Genomic DNA, 17,478 nt, shown 5'->3' on the forward strand with positions numbered 1-17,478 from the left:
CTCTGGAGGCAGATTGGATGCCTCATCATTAATCTTTGGGGATTGTCTTAGATCACTGTATTGCTGAGAATAACTAAGGCATTCACAGTTGATCATTGTACAATATTGTGGTTACTGTGTATAATATTCTCCTAGTTCTGCTCATTTCACTTTGTATCGGTACATGTAAGTCTTTCCAGGTATTTATGAAATCATCCTGCTTAGCATTTCTTACAATACAATAATATTCTATCATATCATAATATAACACAGCTTGTTTAACCATTCCCCAACTGATGGGCATCCTCTCAATTTCCAATTCTTTTTTTTTTTCTATCTCCCTTTCCCCTCTCCCCCACTCAATGAGATTTTTTTTAAGGTTTTTTATGCAAGGCAAACAGGGTTAAGTGGCTTGCCCAAGGCCACACAGCTAGGTAATTATTAAATGTCTGAGACCGGATTTGAACCCAGGTACTCCTGACTCTAGGGCCGGTGCTTTATCCACTACGTCACCTAGCCGCCCCTCAATTTCCAGTTCTTAACCTTCATAAAAAGAACTGTCTAGCTCTAACTTTATTTCCATGCACTTTAGATCAGGGCTTCTTAATTTGGGTCTACAAATTTACCTTTTTTAATTTATTTAAGGCAATGGCATTAAGTAACTTGCCTAAGGTCACACAGCTAGGTAATTATTACATATATGAGGTGGATTTGAACTCAGGTCCTTCTGGCTCTAGGGTCGGTGCTCTATCCACTGTGTCACATGGCTGCCCCTATAAATTTACTTTTTAATATAATTGATTCCCTCTGTAATTCTATGCCTTTTATTTTATATAGTTAAAAACATTATTCTGAGAAGAGTTCTAGAGGTTTATGAGACTCACTAAAGGGGTCAGAAGCTGTAAAGAAAGTACTAAGGGTACGTTTGCTGTTGGGGCCCTGTAGACTTCACTGGCAGTTTTCATGATCATTCCTTTCCTTCCTTCTTAAGTCATCATTGCAATGATTTCAGGAGAATGGAAGCCCTTTGAGGGCAAGGATTATTTCCTTTTGGTCTTTGAGCTCTGAGCACCTAGCACAGTGCTTTCAGGATTGAATTGAACTGGAATGAGTTTGTAAGGTTTTGCAGTTGTTTCTTATCATACATAATCTTCCTCCCAGGAGAAGCACATTAAGGGATGCCCAGTTGGATACTTGGAAACTTACCCTTTGTTATAGGCTTCCTCCTCAATCTTGGCCTTGATCTCTTGGCTGATCTCCTCCAGAGCACTCTGGGTCAGGGAAGGTGGAGCGCTGGGGGCAGGGCCCTCACAATCTTGGTCCCCATTGGACTTTCCACTGGGGAGAAAAAGGAGGAACAAGAAAGAATGCTGACTTCAGGGAATGCAATGGAAAAGTGATCACAAGTATTTGATCTCTGGTGATGGAGCCCAAGGACTTTTTAGAACAGAAGCTCTGTAGAGAATCAGAATTGTTTCATTCTTTGTATTTTAGTCCTCACTGTTAAGTCTAGTGCATATGCTAAATAAATAGTGGCTAATTTTATTTTTGTTTGATTTAGTTTGGACCTTGTGTAGGCATTTCAGCTCAGACATCTTGGATATACTGGAGCAGAGAACACAGGTTTAATTTGGGGCCCTAAAAGAAATTTGCCTTAGGTTTTTGCAAGGCAATGGGGTTAAATGGCCTGCCCAAGGCTACACAGCTAAGTTAAGTGTCTGAGGTTGGATTTGAACTCAGGTCCTCCTAACTCCAGGGCCGGTGCTCTAACTACTGTGCCACCTAGCGGCCCCTAGAGATCATTTTTAAAGTACTTTCCAATACTACTCCCCAAGGTCAATTGTTGAAAAACATCTTTTATTCTCTGAGAAAATCTTGAGGACTCCTACCAAAAAATTCTGGCTCCCAAGTGCATTGGACTCTTCTACCCTGAAAGTAATATTTACTCTTAGAGGTGCTGTATCACGTTAGGAGCTCCCTCTCCAGCTCTGGTAGCCTCATAGCAACTTTTTTAGATTTTTTTCAAGGCAATGGGGTTAAGTGGCTTGCCCAAGGCTACACAGCTAGGTAATTATTAAGTGTCTGAGACCGGATTTGAACTCAGGTACTCCTGACTCCAAGGCCAGTGCTCTATCCACTGCGCCACCTAGCTGCCCCCCTCATAGCAGCTTTTAAGGCTTAGGAAGCCTCCAATATTGCACCCTTATTAGAATGTAAGCTCCTTGAGGGGCAGGGGCTACTTTTGATTTTTCTTTTTATTCCTTTCACTGACACATTATAATTGTGTAATCGATTGATGGATGAATGCAAAGTATCACCACATATTTTGCGAGTTTACTTCACTTTGTATCTGCTGGTTTCAGTTTCAGGGAATAAGATGCACCCATGCTGGCTACCCCATAGTGCCATTTCTGCCTGCTTTTCTAATAATTTTTTGCATGTGGTCTCCCCAGGAGCTGTCTTTTTTTAAATTGATTATATCCCCAGCACTTACCACAGTATCTTGAATATAGTTGTTGCTTAATAATTGTTTCTTGGATTGTATTGTTTAGATATAGAAACTCTGATGTCAATCACTTTTGTTTTTTAGGGGTTTTTGGCAAGGCAATGGGATTAAGTGACTTGTCCAAGGCCAAACAGCTAGGTAATTATTAAATGTCTGAGGCTGGATTTGAACTCAGGTACTCCTGATTCCAAGGCCAGTGCTCTATCCACTGCATCACCTAGCCACCCCTCCATCACTTTTAAGAATTCAGAAGGCTGTTACTGTCAATTAATTCCTGGGTCCCTCTTTGGCACATCAGTACTCTTACAGAATCCCTACCATTGCTCCTAGGTTGGGGACAGATAGGCATATGGGTGAGCCAAGCTGCCCCATGACCAATCTCATGATCAACATCACCTCTTAAGTAAATGTGTTTGTGTGAGAAACCACTGGCTCATAGAGGCAGCCAAAAATAGGGTGCTTAGTGATATTTATGTCTCTGTGAAAAATACAACCAATATAAACAGAGGTATGGACCTGAGTCTGAGAAATAAACAGGTGGGACTTGGGTCATTCTTGCTTAAAATTCTTCAGTGACTCCCTATTGCCTGCCAAATAAATTTCATGTCTTTGCTTGATATTCAACTTTCTCCAAAAATCTGGTGCCAAATTAACTACCTTTCCTTATTTTTCTTTTTTAAAAAGGGTTATTGATGTTCTTTCCTTCAAAAGACACACAAACATACCATTTTCTCTTCTAGTGGCTTCTCTATTTCCTACCTGCCCCCATATTGAGCCCTCTTTTGTAACAAAAGAAGTATAGAAAGCAAAACAAATAAACATATATAACAGCTAACATTTATATAGCAACTATGATGGGTCAGGCACTGTATTAAATGCTTTACAATTATTATCTCATTTGAACCTAAAATAACCTGGGGAGGAAGTTATTATTATTATTATTATTATAAATGAGGAAATTGAAGCAAGTGACTTGTCCAGATCATACAGTTAATAAGTGTCTGAGGTTGAATTTGAACTCAGGTCTTCCTGATACCAGACCTGGTGCTCTATTTACTGTATCACCTAACTGACAATAATGACACCAACAGCACCAGCAGTAGCAGTAACAACAACATAATGGGCAGAGAATTGGGTTGGGGTATGAATTCAAGTCTCAGTTCTAATAATTACTATCTGGGAAAAATTATTTAACTCCTTCTAAGCCTCAGTTTCTTCATCTATAAAATGAAAAGTTGAATGAGATTATTTATAAGGTCATTTCAAATTCTTAATATGTGATGCTAAATGTGTCTCATTTCTCTTCTGAGAGGTAGGAGGTGAATACTTTGCCTTTCTAGATTTATCTTACTCTTCTTAGCATTCAAACTCTAGTAAAACTAGATTAAGTTCTGCCCCAAACATAAACTGTAATTTTCCATCTCTGTGACTTTGCTCAGGTTATCTATATATATATTTAGAATATCTCCCTTCTGACCCAGTCACATTACTTTCATGGAACCTTCCTCGATCCCCACTATTAGTAATGACCTGTTCCCTCCAAAGATATTTAATCCATATCTCTCAACTGCAGTAACAATTCCAGTATTGTGTCATAGAAAGGGCAACCTGGATGACCCAATAGATAGAGTGCCAAACCCGGAATCAGAAGACTTAACTTTCTGAATTCAAATATGACCTCAAACACTTAGTAGCCACGTGAACCCCGAACAAGTCATTTAACCCTGTTTGCCTCAGTTTTCTCATCTGTAAAATATGATGGAGAAGGAAATGGCAAATAATTACAGTATCTTTGCCAAGAAAACCTATAGGGTCATGAAGAATTGGACACAACTGAAACAACTCAACAGCTACAGTATATCGTGGATGCCTGTATTGTTTTATTTCCTTCCACTATGGGCTAGACTTGAGGCTGCATCTTATCTAGATCTGGATATTTCCCCCAGTACTGAACTCAGGAGGTGCTCCTGACCATTTGTTGCATTGAGTTAGTCTCTAAGATCCTCCAGGGCTCTTCATGTTATGGTATATGCAAGAGAAACAGGATGGAAATTAAGAGCCAAGAAAGGAAGGAATGGCATGGATGGTCCAGTTGCTATTGATGAGTTTACTCCCATCAACAGATGCCATTGTCTGCTGCCATTCCAAGCAAATAACTTTTTGGAATTCTGGAACTTGCATCTCTCCTGGGTGTTGGAACCCTATCAGAATATATTACTATAGAGGAACTCACAAGATAGACAAAACTACGTGTAGGGCTTTGAAGCCAGGCTTTTGTTTGAAGAATACTGAACACAAGATAGAAGCCATGTGATATCTGGTCCTCACAAGCATCCACTGCTGTGTTAATGAATGAATCTTAAACACTTCTTCCTGTCCTTGGCATCAATCCCAACCCCCCTTAGGTCCCATCTCCTGTGTTGCTCAGCACTTCTTAAAAGTTATATTTCATTAGGCTGCTAACTGGGCACCAAAATAAGAAAGAGAGAGAACACACTAAAAATATCAGGTACCACTAACATTACCTCCCTGATATGCTTTTCTTCTCTTTACTTTCTTTCCCGTGGTGAACCTTCCCTGTCCTGAAAGTGCATTTATCACAACAGAAAAATCTGATAGCTGAGAATAGCACCACAGGAAATGATTTTATGAAGCACGCATTATTAGAAATTAGAGGTCAGAGCCCATCTTTGATTTTGTTTATCTTGCCCATCTTAGCGATTGCTGAATTTTAAAAGGAGGAGTGACCAGTCTAAACTGAAGCCTGGCAGTAACAGAATCTTCAGTACCCCACTTTAAGAAAACCAGACAGACAATGATCCAGGATTAGTAAACAGAAAACTTAAAGGGTCACTATTAGAATTATAAAAAGGAATCAGACAGTAGGGTTTTTTATGATATAGTTCAATTTACAGAAACCCAACAAATCATTTCCCCAAGAAAGCTTTCTTTGCATGTAGCGATTTGGGATGTCTTTTCCAAGCTTTATTTGTCCTTTGCTGTTCCATTTATAAAACTCAAGTCACTGACTGCCCAGCAGGTGTGTCTAACCCACAGGTTGTATGTGGCCTCAAAGTTCAACCATGTGGACATTATTACATTTTATTATTATACAAATTAGTAATATGGATTACATTGTTGTCATAAATAAATATTAAATTCTTTAGGTTGCCCTTGACAAGTTTTTGTTGGGTGAAGAGACCCAGAAGAACTAAAAGGTAGGAGGATACTTAACCTTTTCTAGGCCCTCGAGAATTCAATGAACCTTCCTCCCTTAGCCCTAGCTCCCTTGATGCTTGATACTCTTAAGAGGACTATTTCATAGGATTTGTTTCCTAATAATAATAATAATAATAATAGTTTTTATTTACATAGCACTTTAAGGTTTACATAGAACTTGACAACATGGACTATCTATATGTGTGTCTATTATCTAGCTATCTCTATCTGTCTCTCGGCCTATTTGTCTATCTACCTGTCTGTCTCTCCCTCTCTGTCTATCTGTCTACCTGTCAGAATGTCTCTCTCTCTCTCTCTCTCTCTCTCTCTCTCTCTCTCTCTCTCTCTCTCTCTCTTATATAATAGACCATTACCCTATGAAGTGAGTGCTATAATTGTTCTCATTTTATAGATGAGGTCTTTGCCCAAGGTCAGATAGCTTCTAAATGCAGGATTCAGAATCAAGCCTCCCTGATTCCAAGAATATTGCTTCATATACTCTACAACCTGTCGGGTACACAGTCTTCAAGACTTCCCAAGAGATAACTCTCCTTTGATGCTTATTCATACAGGTTCTTCCTAAGGCAGGCAGTGTGGTGGCAGATGCGGGGCTTGGAATTCAAAGACCTGACTTTGAGTCTTGGGCTCCATCACATAACTGGTCAATCAGTGGTAGAGTTGGGCCTCCTAACTCCCAGTAGTGCTTTCTCCATCACAGTGTTTTCCTAAGGAGATTTCATGGAGCCTTTAGGGAGATAATAGCAAAATGAGCCATTCTGCTTGAAGTAAAAGTTTTAACATTATCTCACATCCTCTACTGAGTCCCTTTTCAAACAATGTCAGCAGCTGATTATCCTTAGAATATCTATTCTCTGGGAACTAACAGTGAAGGTTTCTCAAGTGCAGAACCATCATATGGGAGCTGAGGGACAGATTGTGATCATTCTGAGAGCTCTATTCTCCCCTTGAAACTACTGTGTGTTTTCCTTATTGGAGGACTGAATGATGCAGAACTCATCTCAAGTCTGAAGTTATCTAGACATTTGCAAGTTAGGATACACTCAAACACTTTATTGGAAGGTGATTCTATGTACCATTACCCCATGGAGTAGAAGAGAATACAAAAATGATCACTTGAACAATTTTTCCTTTCTTAAGTTTAGATCTGCTTCCCAGCAGGGATTCCTTCAGACTATGCCCATAGACATCAAACATAACCTTTGCTTAAAAAAAGGCCAATATTTCCCAATTACCTCTAGGATAAAATAAAACCCTTTTCAATTTCTGTCAAGGTTTAGATTACTTGATATAACTCCCACAGGAAGTCTTTCTGGATAGCCTAGTTCATAGGTCATAGATCAAGAACTGGAAGTGATCAGAGAGATCATGTAGTCCATCCTTCATTTTACAAATGTGGAAACAGGTCCACGGAGGTTAAGTAATTTGCCCAAGGTGAAACAGATAGTAGACATAGGAGATGGGATTTGAACCTGCTTCTCTGACTCTAGAACTTATTCTTTTGCATTTTTGCCTTGGATATTTCGTCTTTATTCTTGCCTCCTCAAATTGTCATCTGCTTACAGGTTGATTCCCCTGACAGTCTATAAACTTGTTGAGGTAATTTTCTTCCATTGTATCTCATTTGCCTCCAGCAAAACTTGATGGAAGGAATTGAACTGGATTGAATCATATTGATTAGAAACTGTGTTCTTGAGGGTCCTGAGCTAAGGAAAATTTCATAGTTATTTTTCTCAGCCATGTTGTGAGTTTTTGTGTTGAGCTCTTTTAAGGGTATGGAGTAATTTTAACTATTCATTGTTTTATAAAATTCTATTCTAAAATAATAGAAGTTTTGAATTGGAAGGGGTCTCAAAGATTATATAATTCCACCTATACCAAATGAATTCCATCTGGAACATGCCCAACTAGTGATCAGTCATCTAGCATTTGGTGATTCTTTCTAAAATATGTTTTTTAGATGGGGACAAGCTTTTCCAGGTATAGTCTGACCAGGACATAATACAGAGGGATAATTCTCCTCCCTATTTCTGGATATCATATGCCTTTCTTAATGCATTCCAAGCTCATATTTGCTTTTTTGGTCATCACATTATATTCATAACACAAATTGGGCTTATAATTCACTGAAGTTCCCACATCCTTTTCAGATGAGATTTGTTGGGATGGTGATGGCTAATCCAGCTGCAGGTTCCAGATGATTTAGCAGGAGAATTCTGGACCTCTTCCCTTAGATAATCGCTGCAGCCAGTCCTCCACTGTTGGCTTTGTCAATTGTCCATGGCAACACTCAAGTTTCAATCCGGTGTTTTCACACACCTGACTACTGCCCTTCCCTTCCCCATCTGTGTTTGCTCAGGAAATGTAATGATGAGATAAACATGAGTCTTCCTAAGACCAGTCCAACAAGTAATGGGGAAAAAGTCTTACAATGCTTTTATAAGACTTTCGGATTATATGCCTTTGGAGATTCCTCCCCTTTGCTTCTTGCTTCATTGGGAATTACAAAATTGTAGGATCTCTGTCTGACTTTCTGTCTCTGTCTATATATATGTTTTTCCATCTCTGTCTCTAACAGTCTTTCTCTCTGTCTCTCTCTGTCTCTTTCTCTCTCTCTGTTTCACAGACACACAGACACAGACACAGACACAGACACAGACACACACACACACACACACACACACACACACACACACAATAATCCTGGATCTATCACTTAAAATCTGCATAATTTGGGGCAAGTAAATCCCTCTCTCTAGTCCTCAGTTTCTCTCTTTGCAAAATAAGGGGCTTGGATTGGAATAACTTTTAAGATCCTTTCAGTTCTAGATCTATGTTGCTATGCCCCAACTAAGAAAAATTAAATGGGAAATCCTTCAAAGAAAATAAGTGACCTTTTTTTAAAAAAAATCCCTATTTTCCTTGAGTGTGTGGGAGGCAATTTTTCCAGGTGATGTGGGAAGAGAAACCTTTACAAGACTGGGTGCACAGTCAGGTGGGGAAAGGTTCTACAAAACAAATGATTTATTTGGGTCATCACAGGAATGGGTCCTGTCATCCAGCCTTTCTGGCTTAAAATGGAAAGAAATGCACGGGGTATAGAAGCCTTAAATAGGAAACTTTCCCAAGTGAATCCAGGACCTTCTCAGATCAGCACATTTTGATTCAACATATTTTCTTCGTAATTTTATAAACTGTAGCAGCATGAATCAAACTAGTCTCCTAGACCCCAGAGGGCTAAATAAACCATTTTCCATAAAAGTTCAGTTAAATTAAAATCACATTTTTTTCCTTGGTGATGGAAATGGCCTTGAAGGGTAGAAGTGGGGGGAAAAGAGGAAGAGAAGGAAAAATAATGAGCATGATAGGACAGAAGGAGAAAGACAAAGGGATGGAGGTGAGGGAGAAGGGAAGAGAGGATATGAGGGGCTTGGAGGGAGAGGTTAAAAGAAGAGGGGAGGGAAACAGGAGAAAAGGAGAGAAAAAGTAAAGGAAGAAGAAAGTCAGAAAAGATAGGAGATGAGGAGAAAGAGGGGAGAAAGGGAAAGGAGAAAGAGAAAAATAGTAGATATGGGAAGGGGAGAGAGAGAAAGGGGAAAGTAGAAAGAGATAGAAAGAGGTAAAGAGGTAAAAGACAAGAAGAGGAGGAGAAGGGAAATAAAGAGAAAATAAAAGGAGACAGATGGAAAGTATAAAAAGAAAAAAGGAAGGGACAAAGGAGAAGAAAAAATATGTACTGGATTGGGAGGAGGTAAAAAAATAGTTGAAGAGGTGAGAAATGAGAGCAAGACAGTACAGAAGGACAGATAAATTGTCCAACCTACTAAAGCAGGTTTCCTAGACAAACTCAAAAATGAAAAGTCAAACCAGAAAACTTACTTCTCTAAAAGTGCTGGTGGAGCCAGGGAAGCTGAGGGATTTCCTTTCCCATTTGGTGATTCAGCCTGTGGTGAAAATAAGATAAATCTTTCAATTCCCTAAATAAACCAGATCAAAATGTGCATGTGGATCAGTACATCGTACATGCATAGTTAGACAATTGAGTTTCTCTTGCCCCCCTGACATTGTTCTTCACTCTCAAGGGTCCCCTAGGCTCTTGAGCCTGAGTTCTCTTTATCTCCTCAGTTTTTTCCAGTCCAAGTGGGGGGGTCATTTTTTTTTCTTAGGGGGGTGGAGGAATGGAAGCATAGTGAGGATAACTTGTTTCTTTTCACTTCCTCCTCTCTATTCATTTAGCTCTTAGAGCTAGAAAGTTTGAAGTTCTTTCAATGAGATCCAGCTGCCTGTCCCTTGTTTCTAGAGGGTAGCCCTAAAACAGCACAACCCTGGGCACTGTGCATTGACAGGCCGAAGGCACATGGCTATTCTCTTATTACCATCAAAGCTTCAAGCTACTCAGAACGCTTTCAAGTCAAATCCTACTCAGAGTGAACTCAGAGGTTGTCTAAGGTGTTTTGTTATAATGGAATTTTGTGAGTAAGCCTGGTGCCAGAAAATCGACATTTCCAGACTGGAGTTGAAACAGCTAGAACGTAAAAGGTAAGGGGGAGGGTGGACTCTAAAAACAAGAGAGTTTTCAAAGGGAGTGGTCAGAGTGTGCTGTGCCTACAGTGCCCTTGGTTCCTTCAAACTCCTAGACTTCAAGTAGGTGGCTTCATATTAGTCCCTGATTTGGAAGTTTAGGTTGATTAAAATTGGTGGATGTATAAAAGGTTTGTATCAGGGCAAAGGAATAATAATAATACAAAATAGCAGTCATGCTCTTTCCTCCCAGAAAGACAGAGACAGGAGAGGAGGGAGAAAGAAAAAGAGGAAAGGGGGGGGGGGGAGAAAGAGAGAGAGAGAGACAGAGAGATAAAGAGAAAAAGGCACAGAGACAGAGACAATGAGAGATGTGCAGAGAAAAAGAGTCGTAGAGAGAAACAGACACACAGAGAGACACAGAGGGGAAAAAGAGAAACAGAGAAAGAGAGATAAAGAGACACCCAGAGAAAAAGAGACAGAGAATAAGAAAGAGACAGAGAGATAGAGATAAAGAAATACATACAAAGAGATAAAAAGAGAGACAAAGACAGATAAACACAGAGGGAGAGTAGGGGAGAGAGAGGGAGAGAGAAAGGGAGGGAGGGAGGGAGGGTGAGGGTGAGAGAGAGAGAGAGAGAGAGAGAGAGAGAGAGAGAGAGAGAGAGAGAATGAATGAATGTAGAAATAATTTGTTATAGAGAAATCTTTTTTATAATGATATTTGTTTTTTCCAAAAGAATCAGAAGCTACATTATCTTCTATTCCTTCTTTGAGAAATAATATTATCTGGAACCATAATATACCTATACTGTCCAAAGAGAGAGGGACTTAGACCTGCTATGTCACTGATAAAGGAAACTTGCTGTGCCCATCCTTCAGTCCCTGGAGAACTGACTAGAAGATTGTGAAGTTAAGCATCTTGTCCAGGGTTATGTGACCAGAATGTGTCAGAGGCAGGATATGAACTCAAATTTCCCTGAATTCAAGGCCAGCTCTCTATCCTTTATTCATGTTTGCCTCTGAATTATACATAATGAACTATAAATTATATTGCAAAATGTAAAATCCAAGCTAAAATTCAAGGCCTCAGTGTCTTTGACTCAAGTCAGTGATGGGCAGAAGATACTACATGATTGTCTGCTTAATGAGTGAAAGCATTATAAGCCCCTGGAGGTCTCTCTTTCAAGGCTTCCTACTGGGTTACTATTATTCCCCTAGCCATACTCACCAGGGCTGGTAAGGATGGGATGGGTGATGTGTTGGAAGCCTGGCCAGGAATGTTCAGAGCATTAAACTTGGGGACCACGGCCACACTGACTCTCCGACGGGGCATGTTCTGCAGGAAGAAAAGGGTTCACTAAAAGGAAGGGCTTGAGCCTGGCCATCCTCAGTGGGACAATGTTGGTCATCCTTAATGATGAAAATGGGGAGAGAAGAGGATGTGTGTATGTGTGTACGTACATTAGGGGAATGGGAGATTGTTTCACATTAACAAAAAAGCTCCAAAAGCTGGGGAATTTTTCTTGGACCATAATCTTCTGGGAGAAATCACAACTTTAGGAAATTGGAAAAACCCAAGAGGGTGGAAATGGGATATCTCATGTAAGAGAACAGATGTCATCCCTCTCACACCTAGGTTCTCTACCCCAAAAAGGTTGTGGTTGTGATTTGAATCAAACGATGGTTAAAAGTTATGTACTGCTCTCCTTTCCTATAAGTCTATGAGAAAAAGGGGTTTGGGACCTTTTTCGATTAGAAATATGAATTCTTAAAAGTTGGAAGGAACCTTTGAGGTTCCTACATAGTACACCTGACTAGTGGTCATTCCCTTTAAATAGCTCTAGCAACAAAGAGACTAGCTGATGATCCCTGACAAGGTCTCTCATTCCATCTGAGGACTCTAAATATTAAGCAGTTCCCTAATTTTGAACTGAAATCTCTGACTTGGGTTCAAATCTCTCTCTCCTCCATTTTTAAATTTTAATTTTCATGGAATTTTACAATTTTTCCCTCAATCTCACTTCCCTCCCCCTCCCCCCACAGAAGGCAGTCTGATAGTCTTTACATTATTTCCATGCTATACATTGATATAAGTTGAATGTTTGAGAGAGAAATCATATCCTTAAGGAAATTAAAATATAAGAGAAAGCAAAATTACATAGTAAGATAATTTTTTTTTAAATTAAAGGTAAGTCTTTGGTCTTTGTTTAAACTCCACAATTCCTTCTTTGGATACAGATGGTATTCTTTATCAGAGATACCCTAAAATTTTCCCTGACTGTTGCACTGATGAAATGAGCAAGTCTATCAGGGTTGATCATCACCCCCATGTTGCTGTTAGGGTGTACAGTGTTCTTCTGGTTCTACTCATCTTACTCAGCATCAGTTCATGCACATCCTTCCAGGCTTCTCTGAATTCCCATCCCTCTTGGTTTCTATTAGAACAACAGTGTTCCATGCCATAAAAAATAGCACAATTTGTTCAGCCATTCCCCAAGTAATGGACATTCACTCAATTTCCAATTCTTTGCCACCACAAAACTATGAATAGTTTTGTATAAGTGATGTTTTTTACCCTTTTTCATGATCTCTTCAGGGTATAGACCCAGTAGTGGTATTGCTGGATCAAAGGGTATGCACATTTTTGTTGCCCTTTGGGTGTTGCTCTCCAGAAAGGTTGGATGAGTTCACAGCTCCACCAACAATGTATTAGTGTCCAAGATTTCCCACAGCCCTTCCAACAATGATCATTATCCTTTCTGTTCACATTGGCAGTTTGAGAGGTGTGAGGTGGTACCTCAGAGATGCTTTAATTTGCATTTCTCTAATAAGTAATGTCAAATCCCTCTTAATTAAACTCTTACTAGGTGTGAGAATTTCCTCATCTGTAGAATGAAGGGGTTGGAGTCAAGATCTTGATGATCCTATGATCCCAACCAAGGGATCCTCAATGTCAAGAGGGGCTTTTGGATATGAATGAGTCCTCACATATATCCTGTGAAGCATGTAGGAAGGAAACATGCATTTTTTAAGTCCCTATTATATACCAGCATTGAGCTAAGTGCTTTACCAATTTTATTTGATCCTTACAGTACCCCTGGGAGTTAGGTACTGTTATTATCCCCATTTTGTAGTTGGGGAAACTGAGGCATACAGAAAAAGTTAAGTAACTTGCCCAGAGTCATAGAGCTAGTAAGTGTCTGAGGCTAGATTTGAACTTAGATCTTTCTGATCTATTCACTTGCCGTCTTTACACAGGGAAAGTTTCAGGGTTTCCTATCTGTGGATGAAGAAACTGGGTAAGAGAAAGATGGAAAGTTCACCTAAGAAATGAATGACTAGTGAACTTGTATCTATGGATAGTTTTCCCTCCTGAAAGATCATAGACTTAGGTTATGATGGAGTTCCTACTAAGCAACTCCCAGTTCCCTTCTCAGGAGCCATATTCCCCCACCCCCACCTTTGCAGGCAGCCTACCTTTCCCAGAGTGAGAGACATGGACCTGGTGGCACGAGGGACCCCATCCTCTGCAGCAACAGAGAGAAGAACATCATCAATCACTTCCAATAAAAATGAGGAAAGGGATAGAGGAAAGTCCTAGGAATTATGCAAAGACCCTGAATGTTTCTGGCTCAGTCCTTCTCTACTCCTTTGTAAAGGCTGGGGTGAGTGCAGGAACAGTTTGCAAAGAGATCTTTGATCCCTTCCATGTTCTCACTGTCACCCCTGAGAATCTCAGGCTTCCCTCAAGACCCAGTTCAAAAGTCTGCTGCAAGAAGACTCCCCTGGTCTCCCCAGCTGCTAAAGCTTACCCCCTAAGGTTACCTTCCATTTTTTCTGTATGCATTTTGTATGAATGATGCATCTTCCAATTAGAATGTAAGCTCCTTGAAGGCAGGGACTGTTTTTCTTCTTTTTATCCCTGTACTCGGTACACTGGCTGGCCTGTAATAGATGCCCACTAAGTGCTTCTTGATTGATTGGGGACACTTCTGGAGCCCAGAGTATTGGACTCTTACACCCCCTTACTCTATTGTGTAGTAGCATCACCCATCATTTTCCTGTTTGTTGTACCTCTCATCTGCCCAATAATGGTCTCATCTTGCAGGCTTTGTCGACAAAGCCTAAGTCAGAGGTCCTACTTGCTGAAAAAGCTTCAAGGATGGCCCTGATCATGGGCTGCATATATTAATATTAATGATAATATTAATATTAACATTAATATTAAATAACAACAACAATGAAGATGATGACAGCATCAATATCCATACAATTTATCCTTCCAATTACTCTGGGAGGTAGATGCTATTATTATTACAACTTCACATATAAGGAAACTGAGGCAAATAGAAGTTGAGTGACTTGTCCAGGGTTACATAGCTATTAATTATCAGAGGGCAGACTTGGACTAAGGTCTTGACTCCAGGTCCAGGATCAGTTAGCTGTATATATCTGTTCTCTAAGACCCAGACTGATGATAAAAAAAAAAAACATTTATTAGGTGCCTGCACAGTGCATTTATCATAAATTTGATTTTGTATCATGTTTTTTTGTGAATGTGTTTTATTCTAACTTTAAGTAGAACCTCTGGGAGGGCAGGGAACCAAGTCTTACTTGTACGTATTTCTTTTTTTTTCTTCTTTTTTTTTGTTTTAGGTTTTTGCAAGGCAAATGGGGTTAAGTGGCTTGTCCAAGGCCACACAGCTAGGTAATTATTAAGTGTCTGAGGCCGGATTTGAACCCAGGTACTCCTGACTCCAGGCTTGGTGCTTTATCCACTGCACAACCTAGCTGCCTCACGTATTTCTTTTAGTGCTCAGAATAAGGACTTGCATATAGATGGTGCTTAATAAATGTTGACTTCAGGAATACTCAACAAAATGGTCATTATAATGATAAATATATGTCATTAATATAGCACTCTTCCCCTTTCCTTTTGGAGGCAATTAGGTTTAAATGACTTGCTCAGGCTCACACAGCTAGTAGTGTCTGAGGCTAGATTTGAACTTAGATCATCCTGATAGAGTTGGGGATCTATCACTGTACCACCTAGTACTCTAAGGTTTGCAAAGAGCTTTACATGTTACTCATCATTTGATCCTCTCAATAGCCCTATGAAGCAGGCTTTATTCTTATTCCCATTTATAGATGAGGCTGGTAGGGCTTGCCCAGAGCTAGTAAGAGGCTGAGGCATGAATTCAAAGTTAAGTCTTCCTGATTTCTAGCCCTATTCACACAATCTACCCTCTACACCACCAAGTTGCCTCAATGAAGGAAATATTATATGAGTTTTGTCTAAAATTACTATATAAACACATGTATGGAGTATCCTTACATACCCAAATCCTAGTCCAGCTACAGTTTGGAGGTTGTGGGGAAACAACTAGGGAGACCTTAGACCCATAGGGAGAAATTTCAGGGATAGCCCGTCCTGATTCTCTTGGGTTCCAGCAAATTGACTCCCAGCTTACATTTGGTTAAGGGCTGGTATGTGAACACTCAGATTCTAGTGAGTAGTTCAAGCAACCCTCTGATGCATGTTGGTCAGAGAGCGGATAGGTAAACAGAAACAACTAGAATCCAGGAATGTGGTCTCTGATGCCAAAGCAATTTTATCAATAACTCTGTGCATCCTTTTCAAGCTTACTCATGATTTATTGTTTTGAGAGGTGCTTAGGATCTTCTTGGCCTGGGACAGAACATCTGAATAAAGACTCTAGACTTTCTTGCCCTTTTGACTATAAAACATGACCAACCTTAACTGCTGTGGTCAACATGTATTTATTAGGAATTGGCTAAGGGCCAGGGCCTCTGCTAACCCTGCAGTTTGGACATGGTAGCTTTCCTAAAATGATCACATTTATGACTTTGTCTAGTAGAAGCCAGAAATAAGGTGATTGGTGAAGTTGACTGGCATCTATATCCTTGTATGTTCTCTACATTTTGTTAATAAGTCCTGTGGTTAGGTTTCAGGAATGTTGGATTGGATTTCTGGGCCTTGAGATTAACAATTGAATTAACTCATTCTCCAAACTCCAAACTTTGGCAGTGATCTGTTGCTAAATTGGTGTATTTTAGGGACCTCATTTCCTAAACCGAGCCAAATAGCTTTGTACATTTCTACCTTGGTTTTAGGGGGAGGGTGGAAAGCTGCTGATATTCCCCAGAAACCTCTCTGAGTATTTTGTTTATAAAGATTTCTCCATCTGGGACATACTTTCTTTATTCCCCCCTCCTCCTGTTCTTTGTAACTAAGGATGTTTGCAATATCCAGGAATTGTGGTCTCTAAAAGGTCCATTTTCTAGTACTGTTTATCTCTCAATAGCCAGTTCCCTCTGGCACAGACTTTACTTGGTGAGAAATGATTTCTGATGACTCTAGCAAGTGGCCTGAAAATGAAATGAGAAGGCAGCTCATTGGTTCTGTAGGGACAGCTAAGTTGGATTTGGATTCAAGACGGTCTGAGTTCAAATTCTAATGACTCTGAGTTTTTGTGTGATTCTGAGAGACTTCACCTCTCAGTCTTAGTTTCCTCATCTTCAAAATAAGAAGGATAGTATCCAACTTGCAGGGTTATTGTGAGGATCAACCAGAGAACATATTTAAAGTGATTTACAAACCTTAAGCACTGTGTAGAACAGTTATTATAGACATTATTATACATATATCTAAAAGTTATAGCTATTATTCTCAGAAACTAAGGTTTATTTTCATTCAGTGCTCTCACTCTTAAAATAATAAGAATCTTACAACTGGAAAGGTCATCCAGTGCCATCTGATGTACCTACAGAAGCTCATTTTGCAATATCTCTGATGAAAACTCATTGTACTTAAATACTGCCAGTGTTAGAGAACTCATTGTCTGACTGACCTCTCCTGGACATGTCAATGTCCTTCACCCAGGATTGAATACAACCCTCCAGGCCATAGTCTGTACAGAGCAGCTGGCAGAACTGTCACCCTGATTTTTCTACCTATTTCTATTAGGTAGTAGGGTGGATAGAGTGCAGGACCTGGAGTCAGGAAGATTCCTCTTCCTGTGCTCACATCCATCCTCAGATAATAGCTATGTGACCCTGGGCAAGTCACTTCAAGTTTGCCTTCATTTCTTCATCTGTAAAATGAACTGGAGAAGGAAATGGCAAACAAATCCAGTATCTTTGCCAAGAAAGACTCAAAAGGGATCACAAAGAGTCAGACATGGCTGAAAAATCCAGACTTATCACTCTGA

General features: G+C 39.9%; 1 protein-coding gene across 13 annotated transcripts in view; it reads right to left on the minus strand.

Annotated features, from left to right (window-relative positions):
• IRAG1 (inositol 1,4,5-triphosphate receptor associated 1) overlaps window positions 1-17,478 on the minus strand; it is a 154,234-nt gene that overhangs the window by 8,870 nt on the left and 127,886 nt on the right. For all 13 annotated transcript variants that reach the window (XM_074230311.1, XM_074230308.1, XM_074230310.1 and 10 more), the window contains 4 exons: window positions 13,724-13,773; window positions 11,475-11,582; window positions 9,602-9,666; window positions 1,186-1,317 (listed from right to left, as the gene is read on the minus strand). In XM_074230311.1, coding sequence (XP_074086412.1) covers window positions 1,186-1,317; window positions 9,602-9,666; window positions 11,475-11,582; window positions 13,724-13,773 — 355 coding nt within the window. The remainder of the gene's footprint in view (window positions 1-1,185; window positions 1,318-9,601; window positions 9,667-11,474; window positions 11,583-13,723; window positions 13,774-17,478) is intronic.

Source organism: Macrotis lagotis, chromosome 3, assembly GCF_037893015.1.
Source record: "Macrotis lagotis isolate mMagLag1 chromosome 3, bilby.v1.9.chrom.fasta, whole genome shotgun sequence".
Taxonomy (NCBI): Eukaryota; Metazoa; Chordata; class Mammalia; order Peramelemorphia; family Peramelidae; genus Macrotis; species Macrotis lagotis.